The sequence below is a fragment of the Aotus nancymaae genome, unplaced genomic scaffold, assembly GCF_030222135.1.
Source record: "Aotus nancymaae isolate 86718 unplaced genomic scaffold, 86718_ANA_hifiasm-v0.15.2.pri h1tg000002l, whole genome shotgun sequence".
In the NCBI taxonomy this organism is placed as follows: Eukaryota; Metazoa; Chordata; class Mammalia; order Primates; family Aotidae; genus Aotus; species Aotus nancymaae.
The window spans coordinates 28,840,010-28,862,758 of record NW_026988413.1 but is presented as its reverse complement, the minus strand read 5'-3'; the positions used below and the strand labels follow the sequence as shown (position 1 = coordinate 28,862,758).

The 22,749-nt window shown below is 40.4% G+C and overlaps 1 protein-coding gene across 1 annotated transcript in view; it reads left to right on the top strand.

Annotated features, from left to right (window-relative positions):
• The window catches only part of SND1 (staphylococcal nuclease and tudor domain containing 1), a 444,881-nt gene that overhangs the window by 271,380 nt on the left and 150,752 nt on the right, over positions 1-22,749 (top strand). The window contains exon 15 of the mRNA XM_012473984.2: positions 12,850-12,991. Coding sequence (XP_012329407.2) covers positions 12,850-12,991 — 142 coding nt within the window. The remainder of the gene's footprint in view (positions 1-12,849; positions 12,992-22,749) is intronic.

Below are 22,749 nucleotides of genomic sequence, written 5' to 3'. Positions count from 1 at the left end.
TATGCCAGGCACAATGCTGAGTGTTGAGAAGATATTAAACATGACAGCTATAGTCTTTACAGGGAATACACAGTTTGTTACATAATTACAATTGTAATGGAAGTACAGAGTCCTGGGAGAGTGTATGCTGATGGCCACAACTTATTCTAAGAGGTCTGAGAAAGTCCTCAAAGTGATTTCAAATGAGGCCCAAAGAAGGAGTTAGCAGAAGATCGTTCAGGGCCAAGGGATAAAATGTTGTATACGAAGGTCCTGAGGTAGAAGGTTGCTTGTGTTCACAATGGAAGACCAGTCAGCATTGCTGCAATGTGAGAATAGTAATAGGAGACACGTTTCGGCCGGGCACGGTGGCTCACGCCTGTAATCCCAGCACTTTGGGAGGCCGAGGCGGGTGGATCACGAGGTCAAGAGATCGAGACCATCCTGGTCAACATGGTGAAACCCCGTCTCTACTAAAAATACAAAAAATTAGCTGGGCATGGTGACGGGTGCCTGTAATCCCAGCTACTCAGGAGGCTGAGGCAGGAGAATTGCCTGAACCCAGGAGGCGGAGGTTGCGGTGAGCCGAGATCGCGCCATTGCACTCTAGCCTGGGTAACAAGCGAAACTCCGTCTCAAAGAAAAAAAAAAAAAAAAGGAGACACAACAATGAATGCCTGAATAATTTGGACATTGTAGTCCTTGAAAAGGATTTTGAATTTTATCTGAAGAATAGTGAGAAACCATTGAAATGGGAGTGGAATAATTAGAGTGGCATATGTATGTGGAGAGAGAGAGAGAAAGAGAGAGTGTGTGTGTTAGCTAGGTATATATAATTTTTTTCCATTTTGGCTGTTATGTGGAGATAGACTTGAAACAATGATTAGGAGAGAATTTGCAGTGCACCTGATGATTGCTGAATAGTGGCTGGAACTAGGATTATGGCAGTAGAGGCAGAAAGATAAATGGTGAGATCTGTTTTGGTATAAGAACTGGTAAAATTGAGTGATTGATTGGATTGGGGTCAAGGAAAGGAAGTGAAATCAAGTGCCATGCATGATCAATCCAAATGTGTGACACAAATACCTGGTTATGGTGGTGCTCCTTTTCCAATATTGTAAATACTGGCAGAGTAGATTTGCAAAAAATTAAGAATTTCTGAACATGTTAAAATTGAGGCACTAATGAGCCATTAGTGGCCTCAGCTTCATGTATGAGTTTAGTACTATAGGACACCTAGATGTGAGTGTACAAAATTGCCCAGAGAATATTAAGAGAGAGGAGTCCCTAGGTCAAGCCCTTTATTTCAAGATTACATATGGATGGGGAATTTTGAACAAATAGACTTTTATGCCTCTCAAACTGCCACAGATAAATCAGGTGAGTGTAATGTACAAATTCAGAAGAGAGAGAGCTTCACAAGGCAAGAATTGAGTCTCCAGCTTCACGGTCGAGTTGAAAACTATCCAGTGGACAGTGAAGTTACATAAGTTACTGGTAACTATAGAGCAGTTTTTGTGGAATAAAGGAAAGCAGGGGGACAGCAAAAACTAGTTATCTTCCCACCTGAGTTATCAGCATTAACTGTGTCTTATCTCTCTAGTTTTTAGGAGTTTCCTAACAATAGGAAATCCATAAATGTTCATAATGATGGAGTCTGTGTAGTTTTGAATGAGCGGAATCTTGAGAACATTCATCAGAATGTGTACACTGATACAGAAAGAAATGACGATGTGAGATCCTTGATTGAACAAACTAACTTCTGTTATCGTCACCAAGCTGTCTCAGTTCTCTGACGTCACTCATGTACTCTGTGGTACATCATTTTCCACTGATGGACAAGATCCTTAGAGTCTCAATTCTAGAACCCCAGTACAAATATCCACATGTGGTTACATGAGAACAAAATTGTAAAGCCGCTGGGTGGGGTAAGATTAATTCTATATTTTCCTTAAGAAGAATTAGAATTCCCAAATACACCCAAAACGCTAACTACATTTCAAACTACTTTAAAGGTACCATTCTGTAAAAGTAGTTTCACTATTGTTTAAAGTTGTTTTCACGTATTTTTAAGCATGCATAGGTATGCTTTGTTAAACCTATTTCTGAGCCTGTTGGGCTTTTTACAAGTTACTGTCTTTACTAGGAACAAATTTTTATTCTCACATCATTTTAATGTATGGTTTTTGTTTGTTTATTTTCTACTCATTTTCCACACTCTTTTTGAACAGGTAACTGTGACATCAGGCACACTACCACACCCAGCTAATTTAAAAAATTTTTCTTGTAGAGATAGGATCTCTATCCTATGCTGATAGGGTCTGCTATGTTGTCGGAGCTGGTTTGGAACTCCTGAGCTCAAGTGATTCTCCCACCTGGGCCTCCCAAAGTGCTGGGAACATAAGCATGAGCCACTGCACAGCCACATTAGACTCTTACTCCTTAGAAAAAGACTTAGTTTGGTGTCATTAGTACCATAAAACACTGTGCTTAAATCTGTTTTTGATGGAATCATGGAGCAAATTTTACATGCAGCTTCAGGTCAAGCTGTTTCCACATCAGTTTACAGACTATTATAGCATCAATAATATTGTAAATTTGTAAATAAATATTATTTACAAATAATATTTATTTGTTTCAAAATATGTAGAACTAATTCTCTGTACTGAATGTTGAATGGTTACACTTCCAAACTAAAGGGACCATTAGTTATCTGACCTTTAATACTTTACAAGTGTTATCTAGGCAAAGCTGAATCAGCCTTGAATGTTAATAGATTTTTTTCTTTCTTCTTTTTTTTTTTTTTTAATACAGAGTCTCACTTTATAGCCCAGGCTGGAGTGCAGTGGCGCAGTCTTGGCTCACTGCAACCTCCGCCTCCCATGTTCAAATGATTCTCGTGTCTCAGCCTCCCGAGAAGTTGGAATTATAGGTGCCTGCCACCATACCTGGCTAATTCTTGTATTTTTTTTTTTTTTTTTTTAGCAGAGATGGGGGTTCACCATGTTGGCCAGGCTGCTCTCCAACTCTTGACCTCAAGTGATCCGCCTGCCTCGGCCTCCCAAGTGCTGGGATTACAGGCATGAGCCACCATGCCCAGCCAATTTTTCTTTTAAAAACAAAACCTTATGCACATTTTTCATCTCATCTTATTTCTTCTCCCCTCCCCTCCCCTCCCCTCTCTTTTGAGACAGTCTCTATCACCCAGGCTGGAGTGCAATGGCATGATCTAGGCTTACTGCAACCTCCGCCTCCCGGGTTCAAGCGATTCTCTTGCCTCAGTCTGTTGACTGTGCCACCACTCCCGGCTAATTTTTTTATTTTTTATTTTTAGAAGAGATGGGGTTTCACCGTGTTAGCCAGGATGGTCTCTATCTCCTGACCTCATGATCCACCTGCCTCAGCCTCACAAAGTGCTGGAATTACAAGCATGAGCCACTGTGCCCGGCTGGCATATTTCTCTTTATTGAATTTTTTTGTCAAAGTTTCTGTTTTTAAATGCATCAAATATAAGTGAATGAAAAGAATAGAAATGATCTGTACTACTAACTCTTCTATTCACCAGAATGTGGGTTTCTTTTTCCATTTCTTTTTCTTTTAAGTATTGTAAGCTCTTTTCAGAATGGGAAGCTTCACTGTATTATTCTTAACTATATAGTCAGGTCCTAGATAAGTGTCTGGCACCAAGTAGGTGCTTAGCAGATATTGTTGGAGGAATGAATGTTGTAAATTGTTCTACTAGAATTGATTTAATCAGCCTCCTATTGTTGGATATTGGGATTGCTTTTGTTTTTTCCTCTCATAAACACTTGTTCCTTTAGATAAATCATAGTCTACAATTGTTTTCTCAGAACATGTCCATAGAGTAGAAACCTAGTCCAAAGAATAGCATATATTTTTTAACAACATCATCCTATAAATCTTTATGGAGTAAAATGATTGGGTTTTTAATTGAATGCATTTGTTGTTGTTCTTCAAAACATTGACCACCTTCTGTTTTAATTAGTAATAAATTTCTGTCATAATTGTTGCCATTTTTCTCCATGTCAAAAAAATCTAGAACTTTCTCTTGTGAATTGTATAATTATCCATTTTTATTAATGCTTTAAAGACGTAAGGCTTTTTAAAGACTAATTAGACATAAAAATAAAACTTTCACTTAAGGTTTATTGAACCTGTACTGGTATGTCTGCAGGCAAAAATGAATGTACAAAGTCAACTTTTAGAAGTATTTTAGCCATTTGGCCTTATAACATTTATTTTGATTTTAAGATGATTTTTATGTTACAGATTACTTGCTGACATTTTTTTTCTCTATTCCTTTCTGAAGTTGCATTCTTGTCTTGGGTAGGGCACAGTTTAGTGTGGCATCAATTTCCTTGCCCCAAGTTCTTGATTTGTCCATGAAATGAAGACTGGTGCTTCATCAGATGTCTTTTACATTCTTTACTCTGCACATTTTAATTATCTCTCAAGCCATTTTCTGGTTTTATAATAAGTTCTTACCTCTTGCCTGTAGAAACTTTGGAAGTGATAAAAATTGATCTAAAACTGTTAAAGAAAAAAATAGTGTTTTAAACCTGTTATTTTTTAATCCTAGCCTTGTAATTGATGTGCACAGTTGTAGACGGTGGTTGATTTGCTTTATTCCATATTCTCAATGCCACATACCATGCATAAGCTATGTTTTTAGCCCAGTCCCATGTCTCAATTCTGAAAATGTGTAAGATGTTTATTGTAGTAGTCCTATAAAAATTCATTATCATTCAATTCTTAGAAAAGTAACTCTAGAGTTGTTAAAAGTCTAAATGGCCTTTTTCTGTGATTATCTTTACCAGGTCAAAGTAGAAATGCTACTTTTAACTATTACAGTTTAATGGTGTATTTGATATAAATTGGATGTTTACAATTTGAGTAAAGTACCTGCTTTTGTAGAATATTGTAGCTGAAAATAATTGGAAGGTATACCTCCCAGTGTGTTAAACTCTCCTATAAACATTCTCTTCTTACAAATTGGTATTTCTGAACCACTATCTCTTATTCCTATATTTGAGTAGATACAGTTAAGTTTCATACTAAGTTTTCTTCACGTCATTAGTAAAGCATTCAGTCGTATCAAAAATATAGTACATTATTATACTGATGAATGATGGAAGAGGTTTATGTGTTGATTCAACATATTCAAGAGTAGGATAGTTTTTCTCCTAAATAAAACTACAAAGTCAATTCTCTATTTACTTACTTGACCTCAGAGAGATAAGAATTTTCTGTATTAAATAAAAAGAGTTTGTGGGGTTTTGTTTTGTTTTTTTTTTTTTTTACAAAAGTGGAGAGAAATAAACTGATAAAGCAGAAGACATGGATCGAGGAACAATCTTGGAAAGGGTGTGAAAAGAATTGCCAGAGTCTCGGCCAAAGGAAAGCCTAGGAAGCCTAGGAAGCCACCGTGCAGGGTCAGCAGGAGGATGGAAGAGCTCTTGGGAGGAAGCTCTCTAAATGGAGGGCTGTCATTTACAAAGTCATGATATTATAAACACTGAGTATTGAGATAAAAAATTGTAAGACCAGTGTGTTGAGAAATTAGAGTATGAAAAAATGAGGAACAGGGACAGTTTGGGATGAAGTAGGGAGGCAGATTTATTCATGGAAAGTTTTCTATTCAGCCAGAATTATGAGCCATACCTTTTAGGTAGTTCTGTGGGTTGGCAGCCCTAAGAAGGACATCAACTGGCACCTTTGGCACTGCGTTGATGGCTGCCTCTCATCCAAGTAAAAGAGAAAGGATTGAAGACAGGAAGAAAGCAAGCTTGTGTGCTTGATACTTTAGCCTAACGAGTATATTCTTATTTCTGCTCTTTTTACTTGAGGCACAGATAGACCATCATCTGCACTTTTTATGCCTAACTTATCTTGCAAAAAAAAAAAAAAAAAAAGAGTTCTGTAGAATAAGCCAAGGGCATTGTATTTCCTGTTGATGATAAAATGCAGATTTTTACAACTAAAAGGCAATGACTTCATTTCTAAAGGTTAAATTGAATGGTTCTCGCAGCATAATTTCATATGGTTAAATTTGGAAAACTGAAAGTCATTCAATAAGAGACAATCTCTGAGCTTGTGTAGAATTTTTATTTGATTGAGAATTGGGTATTATTTTATTCACATTAAGCTGTATCACATGATTTGATTTCAAGGTAGAAAAGAAATGTCAGTAGGCATATGTACTTAGTAGAACTTTTTTCTTTATTTGAACAAAATGTGTCCTCTGTGTGGCCAGTGTAGGATGACCTCATGCTCCATCTGATGCTTTCTTTTAGCTATTGCCCAAGAGTTTAGACTTTCTTAGGCTGTTTATGGAAAACCAGTAAGACTTTTTTACTGTGCTTTTCTAACCCTTTGATTTCTCATCTACATTTTCTTGTTAAATTTTTAAAGTACTTCAATACACTAAATAGTATTCAAGGTAGTGATCAAAGTCGTGGATTTAAAACATAATGATGGGGCAGTTAATTTTGAATTTTTCTTGCCGAACTACTTACAGATTAGTTAGGGGAAAAGTTTTCTTGAGTTAAAAATTAAAATATTATTCATTCTTCCTGTGCAGGTTGTTTTCATGTTGGTATATATTCTTAAAGGTATAATTTATATACAGTAAAATGTTCTCATTTTTAGCATATCATTTTGTGAGTTTTGACAAGTGTGCATTTTGAGAAACATGTGTTTATGAACCCATCACCACAGTCAAGATACTGGAACTGTTTCATCATCCCCAAAATTTCCTCCATTCCTTTTAGAGTCAACCTCTAGTCCCTGGCAGCCACTCATATATATGTTGTTCTGTTTAACTATACTTTAACCATTGTGAAAATGTCACACAAGTGCAATCGTGTATTTGAGATTCATACATGTTGTTGTCCATGTCACTTTTAGTGTAAAGTAGTATTCCATTGTGTGGTGTACTATAGTTTATACCCAGTTGAGGAATATTTAGGTTATTTCCAGTTTTAGTGATTATGAATACAGTCCAGACCATTATCTTTGCTTTGTTTTTCTAAAGAATGAGACAAGGTCTTGGCCATCTGGGCTGGAGTGCAATGGTGCGCCATCACAGCCCACTCTTTGACCTCTCAGGCTCAAGCTATCCTCCCACATCAGCCTCCTGAGTAGATGAAACTACAGGTGTGCACCACCACGCCCAGCTAATATTTTTGTGAGGCAAGGTCCCACTGTGATGCCCAGGCTGGTCTCGAACTCCCAGGCTCAAGCAATGTTTTTGCCTCAGCCTCCCAAAGTACAGGGGTTATAGGCATGAGGCTACTGTGCCCAGCCCAGGCCATTTTCTCCGGGTCCCTAATCTATCCCTCTAACATGATTTCACTTTATTTTCTTGGACTGTGGTGATTGTCCGAATGGTGCTTTGCCTATTTTTGTTCTAACCACAGAGATGTGTCTTTTCTTCCTAAGCATTTGCCAAGTTCTGGTTTCATTTCTCAGTATAGTACATTGTGGAAAGGAAAACATAAATGACAGGTAGGACCAACCAAATAAAAATATTTGTAGATGTCTGACTTTCTTAGGGCTCCTTAAACTCATAGACGATTTAGTTCCTTGCAAGTTTGATTGTAGGGTCATTGTTTTCTTCTATATGTTGGAAATGAAGCTACCTTTGCCCTACGGCTTCCTTCTTCCAGTTGGGCAAGCATATCATTCCTGCCCCCTTTGGAAACTTTGATTAGCCAGGATATTTTCTTTTAATAACTGTAATACTCTGTTGAGGGCATCACTGATTAGAATGCCACATCCTAAGCTCAAGACTTCATTCCAGCTTAATGCTCCCACAAATGTCCAAATGTCCTCTTGATTCATGTTCCCAGAACTGGAGCTCAGAGCCTGGACTGTGGCTTCTCCTGTGTATCAGCACACTGCAGGCCTGACTGAGGTGCTATACCAACCAAGTAAACAGTGTGAGAATTGTAAACCACAAACAACACTTAATGATTTTTAAGTTTTTAAGAGACAAGGTCTCAGTCTGTCACCCAGGCTAGAGTGTTGTGGCATGATTATGGCTCACTGCAGCCTCGACCTCCTGGGCTGAAACAATCCTCTTGCCTTAGCCTCCCAAGCAGCTGGAACTACAGGCCCATATCACTGTGCTTGGCTAATTTTTAAATTTTTTGTAGAGATGGGGTCTTGCTGTATTGCCCAAACTGGTCTTGAACTTCTGGCCTCAAGTGATCCTCCCACCTCAGCCTCTCAAAGCGCTGGGATTACAGGCATGTACCACCCTGCCTGATTATTGAAAGATTATTGATGGCCTAGCTTTAGCACCTTTTTTTCTGTTGTAATTTTTTTGTTTGGGGTTGGTTTGTTTTTGTCAGTGTTTTCTTCTATGTTCACTTCATTCCTGTTAAACTTACAACTCACTGAAGGTTACGCCCTCCCTGGTCTCTTCAGTACACATCTCACCACAAAGCATAGATAACCAGCCAGGGAAGAGCAGTTTACAATTTCCAGTGCTTTGTGGTAACACAGGAGCTCAAAGGCATTCCCAGAGTATCCTCCCCCTACAGGGTTCCATGTATTTCAAGAGATGATCATGCTGTACAACTGGCTCTTCATTGAATCATAAACTCATTCTATGAATTAAAATGGGACTCGGGGCCATAGGGCCCAAGGTGTGGAAAGGAAGAAGAGTATGGAGTGATAGGTGATGGTTTTGCCTTGCTGATAGATGTAGTTGTGATTTGTCTTCCACATAGCTGCAAAAGTAATTCTCCTGGTCTGCACAACCCTGAGAAAGATAGATAACCATGGCAATGAATGATCACAATACACCTTAAAATGAGAGAGCACATTTGCTTCAGTATCCTTAGCAGTTAGTTCTGATCGCCACACTCTTTTTTTTTTTTCCTGTATCTGTCCTCTTGTTCACAACGATTTTGCTGCTTTAGAGTTAAGATTGGTTAGACCCAAACAGCATTGTGCCCTGGAGTCCTTTACCCTCAGGTCAGCCCTGGTGGGACCAAGCAGTACAGAGAGCTTTCATAAGAAGAAACATCCTGGGTTCGGCAGTCAAGTATATGCTTGTGCCTCCAGGAAGACCAATCAGGGTTGATGGACTTCTTTCTAGTTGTTTCTCAAGTGCTGGTAGAATATACTTCCACAGTAACATAATAAGTTCTACGTGTATTTGTTTTTAGTTCTTTTTCCTGTGATGTTAATCAAAGAGTGATTGTGATGATGAGAACTAATTCATGATCTCCATTATTAACAATTCCCATTTGAGACTTGCACATGATAATCCTGAGTGGTTAATTGTTAACTAATAGGTTTAATCTATTCCCATTTCCCTGTGCTGTTTTGTGTGCTGTGATGTTTGCCTCTCACCAGCCCTTTCTAGTTTCATGCCTACTATTTGGTGATTTTCATTGGAGAAATCACGGGAGTCACTTTGCAAACATCTAGTGCACTCTGACAGCCTGAAAGCCTGTTTTAGCATTCACAGAAATTGTGATTTGTGTAGTTCTGCTCCTGTAGGAAGCAGGTGACCTGGCTGTTTGGGGTGGTGGTCTTTCAGAGATTTGTATCCTGTGCCTGCTGTACAAGAATTCTGCTTCCTCTGCTCTCCCACCTGTCCACCCAACTCTCCCACTCTCCCAAGCCTGGGAATTCATCATAATAAATTATTTTAAACATGTATTTGTATACACAGCAAGGTGCATTGTAGAGATAAGTTGCAATCTAACTGCTGAAGGGGATATCTTATAGCCATAGAGAGATGTACCCGCATTTGGAAGAGATTTGGCCTGACAAGCCAGAAGTCAGGGCAGAGTGAGAGCGTATAATTAAGGTGTTTTTATAACCTTTGCTTCTCTGCTTCTCTCTAAGGATCATCCTGCCATTCTGGAGGGTCATTCAAAACCCTATTCCTTTAAGTTTGAGATATAGATATTAACATCCTTTGAAATGAAGTCACCCCAGGCACATTTGTTGCATCATTACTTTCTCAATTTCAAGGTGCATTGAGGAGGCAGAAACATTCCTTAAAGAGATGCCATCCACAATAGCAGGTTAAATGTAGCTAATGTAATCTTAAATTAGCTTTTCTAAGAATACAGGAGCATACTTATGTATAGTTTGTTGTAGAACACAGGTAATGTGAAAACTACCGGTGCAACAACAACAAGAGAAGATTTCTCTTGTCAGAAATCCAGTTGCTTCCTGATTATTTACACCAGTGGAGGGGAATATTGGTGTAGATAACAGAAAACCATAGCTAATTTATTTACTTGAATTCTCAAAGGTATGAGCCAACATAGTGGCAGAAAACTGGCAAATAGAGTCCCAAACCTTATGTAAATAAGCCACAGCAATGAAAACTGAGAGTGAAAGTCTTAGCATATAGATATCTAAGCAGAAATATTTGATATTACCTTGAAATGAGCATTCTGTGTAACAAGTCCCATTGTTGTTATCTCTAAATGTAAGGTCTTTAATCGTTATTTACATATATGGTTTGGTGTTGGTTTTGTTTTTTTTTTGTTGTTGTTGTTGTTTTTTGACACAAAGTTTTACTCTTGTATTGGAAAGGAACATGCTGAGCAAAAAAGTACCTGAGATGACAAGGAAAGACAGACACCATTGTGTGGCTGTGACTGAGATTTGAAAGCGTCAACATCTTTGGGTTCTTACAATCCATTTAATTGACTTTATAAGAACTTAATATTCTGTCAGCTTGGATGAAATGTCCATCTTTCCTCTTAATGACTGGTCCAGAAGCGTATCACCTCATCCAAGCCTTTGGAATACTTGCCTCAAGAATATGGGGAGCTCCATGTTCTTACCTTGTAATTTTTGTTTAAAAATAAACATGGCCGATTCTGATGGGCTTTTAAATTTTGCTGTATGCCTTTGATTGTCATAGTTGTCTTTCACTTCTGATCTTTGCCATAATCAATGACATTTCATCCTTTTGGCTCTCTTCCCATGTGTCATTTCTGGGATAGAGCTGTTGAGTTGTGCATTGAGACTTGGGAGAAGGCGGGAACATGTATTGATTTTTATGACATGGATAGCACTAAGGTCCCTTTGAGGCGCCTTGATTATTATCAGTCTGAGTAGGTTTCTCTCTTTATAAAGGTAAGAGTTTAGAAAAAAAGGAAGAGAGTGTGCTGCAAACTCCTTGTTAGTTTAAACTTGAAAGGCATGCCTGTGTGTGTGCTGTTGTTGTTCTTACAAGCATTTTTTTCCATAATTACATCCAAAGGATAGTAGTGATGAGCAGAAGTCTATTTCTGAAAAACATAGTTTGCTCTGATCTTGAGGAAAAAGGCCTTCTCTTCTGAGATGTTAGGTTGCCTCATGATTTGCGATAATCAATTTGATAATTGTTGTTGACTTTCTGGTTCAGCTCGTGAATAATATCCCAGATTTAGACTAGTATGGCACAAGGATTTTAATCAAGTAGTGCTTTCTTTCCCATGGAGCATTTATCTTGCTTGACTGTTCTGGACTTCAGCCAGCTGCCAGACAGGCATTTTTCATGCTGCATATGTGTAGTAGAATGTGATGCTTAAGTGTTCAATGGGGAAGTCTCCAACCCACTAAAGCTCATGGTTACCTTGCCTTTTACCACTGTGCTGTTAGAGACGCTGAGAATGGATCACTGTCTCTCTTTTTCTCTAAGAATGTATTTGATGGGAAGGATGAATCTTATTACTGTAAATATTGTTTTCATCCCAGCCTGCCTCACTGCTTCTGAATGAGAGAAGCCCCTTTGGCTGCTCTGAAAACTCTTGAAATATTTGATGGCTGGTTACATTTTCATTGTCTAATGTGCATTAATTTAAATAAAATAGCTCTGTTGCTAGAAGAGTCAAAAAGGAAGAGCTTGGATGGGTGCAGACTGCTTGTGTCACGGAAGTCAGGAAAGTGTGCGAACTTGGTGTCCTCAGAGGGGATTTTCAGTTTTGCTGGCTGGGCTGAAAACCTAAAATTCTAACATCCAGTGACTATTCCCCCAGCATATGCAATGTGATATTTTGATGCTCACTTACCCTATCATCTGTTTAATTAGCTTGAGAGACTGGAAGGATTTGAAGACCCTTAGCTTTTATGTGGCTGAAAGTTCTGCGATTCGAAATGTCCATAATTTGGCACTCTGGAGGATAGAATGCACAGACTTTGTGTTGATGCATGAGAAAAAGTTTTTAAAGTGCTATTCTGTTTTACGTGTTCTTATTGTTTCTATAATTATTCATGCTGACATGAGGTGGTATTTGTCTCCATGGACCGCATCCTGCTGTTATACATTTCCCTGGGTAGGAACAATATGCCCCAGGTATCATCTCATCCCCAAAATGCACAGAGAGCAGGAGTTGCTGTACTACTGCCTAGAGCTCTTCTCAAGGTGAAGAAACTGTGAGCTCTGAATCTTACATAACCTATTTAAGACTGAAGATAAACTACTTTTGGCTTCCTGGGATAGGGTTATGGGGACCATGTGACATAGCCTAGGCATTGTTTTTTTTAAATTAATATTAACGATTGAATAGAAGGTTAGTACCTCAGTTTTATGTTAAAGGAAGATGAGCTCTTCTTGCCCCAGAGAAGTCTGGTGTGAAAGTCTCATTTTCCAAGCACCCTTTTAACTGAGTATTTAAGTCAATGAGAATGTTCTGGAAACTGTTGATTAATTATATTTCTTCTGTTGAGGTCTTATGGGTATCATGTCTATGTCTTGATTTCAGAAATGTCTATAAATAGGGTTATCTGCTTAGCTTCCTGTGGTCTGCCAAACTTTTTGTCCTAGACTAGAAAGAAGTGATGGGTTTCATTACCTTCTAGTTACTCTTTTCTTCTTTCCTCCTTCAGGATACCCAAAAAGCAAAGCAGTTCCTGCCTTTTCTTCAGCGGGCAGGTCGTTCTGAAGCTGTGGTGGAATACGTCTTCAGTGGTTCTCGTCTCAAGCTCTATTTGCCAAAGGAAACTTGCCTTATTACCTTCTTGCTTGCAGGTAAGTCTTAAGTGTTACATGTTACTCTGAGCTCAGAAGTCACCCATGGAGGCCACATGCCCTCCTTTTCCCTGTGTTCTAGACAGGCCTTAGAGCCCACCAGCCTGCTCTTCCTCTCTAGTTGGGATATACAAACACAGTTTCTAGATTGGATCCTCCTGTCGCTGCAGACCCAGCACTGCACCCTCTTTCTGCTCACCCAGCGTTGCATCCTCTTTTTGCTCCTAGTTTCTACCAAGCGCAGGATGCAGGAGTAGTAGAGCAACTTGAAAGCACGCAGCCCTTATAGAGCTAGAGTAAAGGAAATTCCAGACTTAGGAAAATACCAGCAATGGAATTCTCAGAGTTGGCATTCATTACCTGCTTGAAAGAGACCACCCCTGCCATTTTAGTTGTGGAGAGTCCTCAGAGGAGCCCAGACACCGTGCCCCTGCATTTACTCAGGCAGTGCTATTTGTCACTTTTTTATTCTTTTCAAATGCCGTTAAAATCCCAGCCCTTTATGAAACCCCAGCTATGACGTTGCTTTCACACGCTCTTCCCACATCGATAGTATTTCTTGTTGTGCTAAGGTTGACGTGCTGAGGCAAGCGATGCTCCTTTCTTTGCTGACTTAATGTGCATCTCTCTTATCCTGTCTTTTCTGGTAGCTTAATATTTCACAAGCCAGAAGGCTATGTATAAACTGTGCTCTTTGAGCAATTTACATTTATGCATTCAAGGAACAAACTGCTTCATTTCTTTGCTGCTGGCAAATAATAGTTATTTATTTCCAGTTGGTGCTTCACAGAGACTGCAGTCTTTGAGGGAAAGCTGTCATTTTATTTCCACCACCCCTCACCATGCCCGCCCAGCTACCCCTGCACACACAAACATTCATTCACTTGCAAAAGACATATCCCGCCATGGTCCCCAGATGCACGTGGTCCTCAGCTTTCCTTTTTTGTTACTGTCTTGTTGTCTCAACACTTCTTACGTTGGTTGAATTCTTGAATAGAATTTGCTATGGGGAAAGAGAAATGGGAGCCATGCTTGCCGTCTTCTGCCGGATCGCCTTGGCCTTCTTTTCCTAGAAGGCACAGGTAGTTTCTTGTCTAGATAAGGATCTCCCTCAGGCCCCAACTAAATGGATTGAGTTATGTGAGATAAATCACTCCCTGAACACATGACTGTGGAGCTCACTGCTGCTGCTTGGCTGTCACTTCTCATTGCAACTCTTGTGCATACTCCTATGAACTTGATCACTGCACAGTTCTGCAGGCCTTCTGAAGGGACTCATTGAAGTGTGACTCCAAGCTCAGGGCAGCTATGCAAAAGAACAGATGCAGAAAATTCATACCTTATTGGAGGACTGTGCTTTTATTTTTGCTAATGTGAGTTGTGGTAAACTGAGGGGCACCGTGGCAGTGTGTGAGAGTCCTTTTATGCAGCCATTTGTACCTTTTTATTAAGGTTTCTATACCCACGAAGTTTCTTGGCAGTGAACTTTTGCTAGAGAGTTGGAGGCACAGGCATATCCAGGTTTATTGCACTTCACAGGTTTGCACTGTTTTTATAAATAGGAGGATTGTGGCAACCCTCTGTTAAGCCAGTATGTCAGTGCCATTTCTCCAGCAGCATGTGGCTGTCATATTTTGGTAATTTTCATATTTCAAACTTTATTAGTAGTAGTACAGCTGTTATGGTGATCTGTGACCAGTGATCTTGGATGTTATTATTGCAATTGTTTTGGTTCGCCATGAACCACAGCCCTAAGGTGGTAAACTTAATTGATAAATGTTGTATGTGTTCTGATTGCTCCACCTACTGAATGATAAGAAAACCAAACAAAGCTGGGTGCAGTGGTGTTTGCCTATAGTCCCAACTACTCGGTAGGCTGAGGTGGGAGGGTCACTTGAGCCCAGGAGTTACAGACCAGCCCGGGCAACATAATGAGACCCTATCTCAAAATAGAAAAGAAATCAAAACAGGCTTATTGTTGATATGGAACAATTTTAGTGGTCTGGATAGAAGATCAAACCGGTCACAACATTTCCTTAAGCCAAAGGCTAATCCAGAGGAAGTCCTCTGGATTTGACTCTTCTCAATTCTGTGAACACTGAGTAAAGAAGTTGCAGAAGAAAAGTTTGAAGCTGTTAGAGGTTGGTTCAGGAGGTTTAAGGAAAGAAGCCATCTCCATAACATGAAAGTACAAGGAGAAGCAGCAAGTGCTGATGTAGAAGCTGTAACACGTTATTCAGAAGATCCAGCTAAGATCACTGATGAAGGTGGCTACACCAAACACCAGATTTTCAGTGTAGATGAAACAGCCTTCTACCCCAAGAAGATGCCATCCAGGATTTTGATAGCTAGAGAGAAGTCAATGCCTGCCTTCCAAGTTTCAAAAGACAGGTTGGCTCTCTTGTTGAGGCCTTATGCAGCTGGTGACTTTAAGTTAAAGCCATTGCTCATTGACCGTTCCAAAATCCTAAGGCCCTTAAGAGTGATGCTGAATCTACTCTCCCTGTGCTCTGTAAACAGAACAGCAAAGCTTGTATGACAACACATCTGGTTACAGCATGGTTTAGAGACTATTTTAAGCGCATTGTTGAGATCTGCTCAGAAAAAAAAGATTTTTTTCCATAATATTACTGCTCATTGACAACGCAGCTGACAGTCACCCAGAGCTCTGAAAGAGTTGTACAAGAAGATTGTACATGCCTGCTAACACAGCATTCATTCTGCAGCCCATGTATCGTATCAAGGAGTAATTTTTATTTTAAAGCCTTACTATTTAAGAAATACATTTTGTAAAGCTAAAGCTGCCATAAATAGTGATTCTTCTGATGGATCTGGGAAGCAAATTGAAAACTTTCTGGAATGGATTCACCACTTAAAATGCCATTGAGAACATTCGTGATTCATGGGAGGAGGCAGCAACCACCATAAACAGGAATTTTAAGGAAGTTGATTCCAACCCTCATGGATGTCTGTGAAGAGTTCAAGACTTCAGTGGAGGAAGTAACTGATAGAAATAGCCAAAGAACTAGAATTAGAAGTAGAGCCTGGTGATAAAACTGAATTTCTGAAATATCATGAAAAAAATTTGAACGGATGAGGAGTTGCCTCTTAGAAATGAAAGAAAGTTACTTCACCAGCCGGGCGCGGTGGCTCATGCCTATAATCTCAGCACTTTGGGAGGCCGAGGCCGGTGGATCACGAGGTCAAGAGATTGAGACCATCCTGATCAACATAGTGAAACCCCATCTCTACTGAAAATACAAAAATTAGCTGGGCATGGTGGCACACGCCTGTAGTCCTAGCTACTCAGGAGGCTAAGGCAGGAGAATTGCTTGAACCCAGGAGGCGGAGGTTGCGCAACGGTGAGCTAAGATCGGGCCATTGCACTTCAGCCTGGGTAACAAGAGCGAAACTCTGTCTCAAAAAAAAAAAAAAAGAAAGTTATTTCATGAGGTGAAATCGAGTCCTGGTGAAGATGCTGTGAACATTGTAGAAATGGCAACAAAGGATTCAGAATATTACATAAACTTGATAAAGCCGCATCAGGGTTTGAGAGAATAGACTTAATTTTGAAAGACGTTCTTCAGTGAATGAAATGCTTATCCAACAGCATTCCATGCTATAGAGAAATATTTTGTGAAAGGAAGAGCCAGTTGATGCAGCAAACCTCATTGGTTTTTTGCCACAGCCACCACCTCCATCAGCAACCACCACCCTTATCAGTCAGCAGCATGAAAATGGAAGCAAGACCCTCCAGCAGCAAAAAGATTATGACTCACTGAAGGCTCAGATGATTGCTAACATTTTTTAACAATAAAGTGCTTTTAGTAAACTACAGTATAGGGTAGATACTTTTACATGTTCTGGAAAACTAAAAATTTGTGTGACTTGCTCTCTCGCAATATTCACTTTTGCAGTGGTCTGGAACCGAACCCACAAACTCTCCGAGGTATGTCTGTATATATTCAACTCATCTGCTGTATAGCTGAGAAAGAAAAGCATCCTTTTGGCAGTGTAGCGCTTTATCCCAGGGGTGAAAAAGAGAAACAATATTATTCTTTCTGGGAAACTTGGCCACAAATGTATAGGGGAAGGAGAACATTGAAGTTCTGTCTTTTAAACTCTAAATTACCTGAATGGAGCCGGCTCAGAGCACAGACCGTCTTGGCTGGAGTTTTCCTGCAGAATTCTTCTAGTTTTACGTTGCTTAGACACAAGCAGTCTGATCACTCGTCTCTGCATCAGCCAGTTCCTGTGTGTATTTGGCATTATTTTAAGCTTAGCAATCCAAACGGCATTGCCTGAGTTAACTTACATTGTGAAAGATAGATTACACAGAAGCAAATAAGTGATAAAAATATAAGCCTTTTACATTTTTCTCCTGCCATAGTGTATGCCGTTAGATTATGCATCTTTTGGTTTCTTCAGAAACCTGGCAAGAATACAGGACAGGGAAAAGTCTTAGGAGAAAGCAGATCTCAGTTTGCATCATGGCTCTACTGTGTATAAGCAGGTGACTTTAGCGAGGTTATTTACCCTCTTCAAACCTCAGTTTACACATCAGTTATAACTGGGGATTGTTTCCTGCCTCATGATTGTTGGAGTTTAATGAGTTGAATCTAAAACATGCCCACTATAAAGCAGATCATCAACAAATATGCTCCTTCCCCTTGCAAAGAGTTAGTGTTTTTATAACTAGAGTTTGCCTTGCCCCTCAATTTGGAATGGCATAATTGTGCAGCATGTGTGCACATAGATATGGCTCTACCATAGAAATTGCAACCCACCCATTAGTGGAAATAAATCAAGAAGAGGAGCTGTGCCAGCCTCCTTCTGACTGAGCTTGCTGGAAGGAAGGCACCTGGGTTTTCCCTCTGAGACTTTGGAGCAAGGAACTCTGCACTATCCTAAACCCCATCCCGAAGAATACACAGGTAAGATACAGTCCCAGGTCTCAGGAAACACCCAAGGGAATACAGACATGTAAACAAGATGTAAGGTTGGGCACTAGATGAGAGAATAGAATTATGGACAAGGTCTAGAAGTAGCACTGAGGAGGGAATGATTATTTCTTTAGGTGGACATCAGAGAACACCTCCCTAGGTGCTGGTATCTTGAGCTGTGTTTTGAAGGACATATAAGAGTTCACTGTATTGGGGAAGGGGAGTAGGAGGAGATGCACATTCTAACTAGAGATAGCAGCGTGTGCAGAGTTGGAGAGGTATGATACATCTGCAGGGATCTGGGCAACCACATAGCCATTGTTACTGGTGGAGTATAAAGAGTGAGGAAGGTTGAGCATGGGATCAGGCTAACAACTCAGACACAAGCTAGTCCTTCTCTTTTAGATTATGCAGTGGACCCCCAGAGTCACTGGAAACTATTAAGCAAGGGGCAGCATGCTCAGACTCAGGTTAAGAAAGTTCATTTTGGTGGATATATTGGATTAAATGAGGCACAAGAGTCTGGGAGAGCAATTCAGAGGCAAAAGAGTAGTAGAGGTCTGAAATCTGGGGAGAAAACTGGAGAGATTTGGAAAAGTAGGAAATAGACTAGATGAGATTCTGGAAATGCCTGATCTCTTTTTGGTGAGGAGTAGGGGATGATGTTGAGTAGAGGGGAGAAAGTGAACATGTCCTAGGTTTGAGCAGTCAGGTAGATCAAGATGTCCACAGTCAAAAGCAACACAAAAGTAAATAGGTTTTAGGAACAGGTTGTTGGTTTGGTTTTGGAATATCTATGGGAATGTTCAAGCTGAGCAGAGGAGACTATGCAAATATTCAGGTCAGGGAGCCATCGGCATAGAGGCAGTAATTAAAACTGTTACAGTGCCTAGAGAACACGTTTACAAGGAGTAAGCACCCTGGAAGACACCAACCTTTGCGGAGTGGGCTTAGTGTTCATATATGGGCAGAGAAAATATGGTCAGAGCAGTCAGTCAGGAGATAGCATTCTTCTGGAAGCCGAGGGAGTAAAGAATTCCCCCCAGGCATCAACAGTGTCAGAGTTTACATAAAACATCAAGTATATAAAAACTATGAAGTGCTTTTATGCTGCTTATCAACTAGTACGTCACAGGTGACCTCTCTTGGTACAATTTCATCAGAGTTGAGTCAACTAAAGGCAGATTACAGGTGACTGGGAAGTAGAAGGGGGAAGTAAGAAAGAAACATTAAATACAGATTGCACTTCCCCAATATCTAACAGAGAATGGAAAAGTAGTGCAGAAAGTAAAAGCCAAAGGGTGAAGGTAACATTCCGAGGATGTCAGTATCTTGAGTGCTCTTAGAACTGTAATTCTTTTTTTTTTTTTTTTTTTTTTTTTGAGACGGAGTCTTGCTCTGTCGCCAGGCTGGAGTGCAGTGGCGCAATCTCGGCTCACTGCAACCTCCGCCTCCTGGGTTCAAGCAATTCTTCTGCCTCAGCCTCCCGAGTAGCTGAGACCGCAGGCACGTACCACCACGCCTGGCTAATTTTTTTGTATTTTTAGTAGAGACGGGGTTTGACGGGGTTTCACCGTGTTGGCCAGGATGGTCTCGTTCTCTTGACCTCGTGATCCACCTGCCTCGGCCTCCCAAAGTGCTGGGATTACAGGTGTGAGCCACTGCGCCCGGCCCAGAACTGTAATTCTTATTCAGGAATCAAAAAGGTATGGATAGTTGAAAAGGCTATTCAGTATACCTATTGTTTTCATAATATCCATTTTAGAATGTAAAACTCAACAAAATATTGGCAAATGAGGCTATAAAAAAGATGGAGTGAGAGATTATCCTGGGGAACATGAGATTTGAAATGTTGAGAAGCACTGGTTTGAATTCTGAAGAGAAGGAATCAGGAAAGGCTGCACAGGGATAATTATTGGAGCAGTGACCTGGAAGAAACAGAAGGAATGAGATGGATGGAGGATGTGGGTTGAGGGAGTAGGCTTAGAGAGAAAAGGAGCCGTTGGTCTTTTAAAACTACCTGAAAAGCTGAAGGTGAGTATAGGCATGCTATTCGTGTTGTGGGATTGTTCGCCTGGGTAGCGATTGTCCTGCTAGAGCTTTGCAGATATCTGTCACATGCACTCTCCATTATGTAAGTGTGGCATTCTGCTGGAAATGATGTCTCTTTGCAGTAAGGAGGGAGTTTGGGTTGTGATTCTCAAGGGGAAAGTCAAGATATTTGTTGGGAGCAGTCCCTTATGTGCTGCTCTCATTAATCTCAGCCTTTTGGGGAGCCCTCTGTACTTCAAGGTGGGGTGGACACTTTCCATTTTTATGTGGCCTTTTTTCAGGCAGACGGCCCCACAGCTTGATAGGGAGTGGCATTTGGCCCAAGCCAGCTGGCCGTTCTGTCACGGTTCCTGCACCCCTGTATGTAGAATGATCGCTTGGTCAGATGGGATAGCAGGTGGGGCTGGGGAAGTCAGCTGTAGCCAACAGGTCAGTGCCTCCTGAATGCTCTTGCCCTCTAGTCCTTTCAGCACCTGCCTTAGGCTTGGTTGGTGAGCCGGTGACCTTACAGCATCAGAACTGAGACTGTTCAAGGTCTCTCTTCCTGCTGCTGTGGCCTCCTCCTAAGTATGCTTATTTCAGTCTTGGAGGCAGTCACAGTCAGTTCTTGTCCTGAGTTAGCAGGGAAGCCAAGATCCCTGGGCAGGCTGCATTTGTTAAAAAGCATCCTTTTTCCTCATCTGGCATTTAGTGAGCCCCATACGTTTCTTCCATGAGAGCAAAAGTGGTTCATGCAGTTTTTAGTTTATTCTCACTTGTCATGCGTGTCCCATTTTACTTTAGTATTTTGTCTAGAGGAAGACTGAGTCACATATTTGGAAATTATTTGACTCTCAATTCATGCTTTTATTTTTTACTTTCTTTTTCTTTTTTTGGAGACAGGCTACAGTGCAGTGGCCCCATCATAGCTCACTTTAATCTCAAACTCCTGGGCTCAAGTAATCCTCCCTCAGATCCTGAGTATCTGAGACAACAGGTGCGTGCCACCACACCTGGCTAATATTGTTTATTTTTTGTAGAGGCAGGGTCTCACTATGTTGCCCAAGCTCAGGCTCCTGACCTCAAGCAATCCTCTTGCCTTAGGCTACCCAAGTGCTAGGATTTTAAGCATGAACCATAACACATGGCCTCACATTTTTACTTAAGAGCCCGGTGGTGTGAAGTATTTGTCTTATTACATGACCTTTATATTGAGTGTCCTTATTGTAATTCCCTTGTTAGTTCTTAGGTATCAGGGTCATGCTGCAGGCACAGTTCAGGAAGTGGCCCTGTTGGATAAGCATAGCAGGTGTCAAGGTATGGTGCCTGTAAACCAAATACTTTTCTCCTGAATTGGAAGAGAGCAATAATTTGAAATTTCAGTGCAGAGTGATCTGAGGAGCCTCATATCAGTTATTTGGAGTCTTCTGCCAACTCACTGAGTGAGTCCACCGTGCTGTGTTTGCATTTCCTTAGTGCAAAGGAGGTACTGCAGTAAATATGAGGAATTACAGGGCAAGGCAGGTAGGAAATGGATGCCAGTCACCTTGCATGGAACTCATAGTACAAGCCATCTAGAAGGCAGCAGCCACTTGGCAGTGAGTTCCCCTGTGGATCACACACAGCAGGTGACTTAGAATTAACCAGTTACCTATTCATATGAAATAAGACAAGAAAATGAGAATTCCCTTTTCCTGCCCTTTAGCATTTTTCTTTCCCTCCCCCTTCCTCTCTTTCCCTCTCCCAATCCCTCTTCCTTCTTCTCTCCCTCTTCTTCCCTCTGTCCCTTCTCCTCTCCCTTTCCCTCCTCTCCTTCTCCCTTTCTGGAGCTGCATTATGACAAGGGAGGCACTGAGAAAGGTTCTGAGTGTCTAGGATTTGATAAATGGTGGTGGGCTTGTGCATGGTGAACTAAAGGTTTAGCTGCATGTCCTTGCACCCTGAATGCTTTTGAATGAAGTTCCTTATTTCCTTCTTTTCCTTTAAGATCTCCTCTCCAGGCAATCCTCATTGTAATATCAACTGACTGTTTCAATAGACCAAAACTTCTAATGAGAGGAGAGAAGGGAAGGTGAACAGGAATATCCTCCTCATCTTCTGGTCCCAGGAATGGTGGGTCCCCATTGATTACCAGTCCTAACTAAATTACACAATTAAAGCCAATGTATGTTTAAGTGAGAAATCCCATTCTGCTATCACAGAGGTGCTAATGAATCAGGCTGTTATTGTGGTTGTGTTTGCTAGGCTTCTATCCTTAATTAAGCAATTACAGGGTCTGCTGATACTTATGAATTCCTTTCAGATGTTTTAATTGAATTGCAACCTAATGGATATTTGTAAAGTGGGGTATTCTTTCTCTTGGGACTTCCCAGTTTGATTCTGTCTTCACTGCTTACTTACTTTCTGTTGGGTCCCATTACTAGAAATGGGCAGCTTAAAACTATCAGATTTTATTTTTGTATAATTTAAGGAAGGTAAAGTTAGGCGACTAGAAGACTAAATTGGCTTCTACAGATCAATGATTTAAATGTAACTAGTTTGTTGGGTTTTATAGTTAAAATTATATTTGTGTATATAACATAACTAATCTGTAAATTGTAATAAATATATTTGCAATTATTAAATGTTAAATGATTTTTTAAAAAAGAAATGGGCAGCTTAACATGCGACTTTCCTGGAGCTGCTCTATTTCTTTACTTTTATTTATTTATTTTTTATTTTTTATTATTTTTTCTTCTTTTTTTTTGAGATGGAGTTTCGCTCTTGTTACCCAGGCTGGAGTGC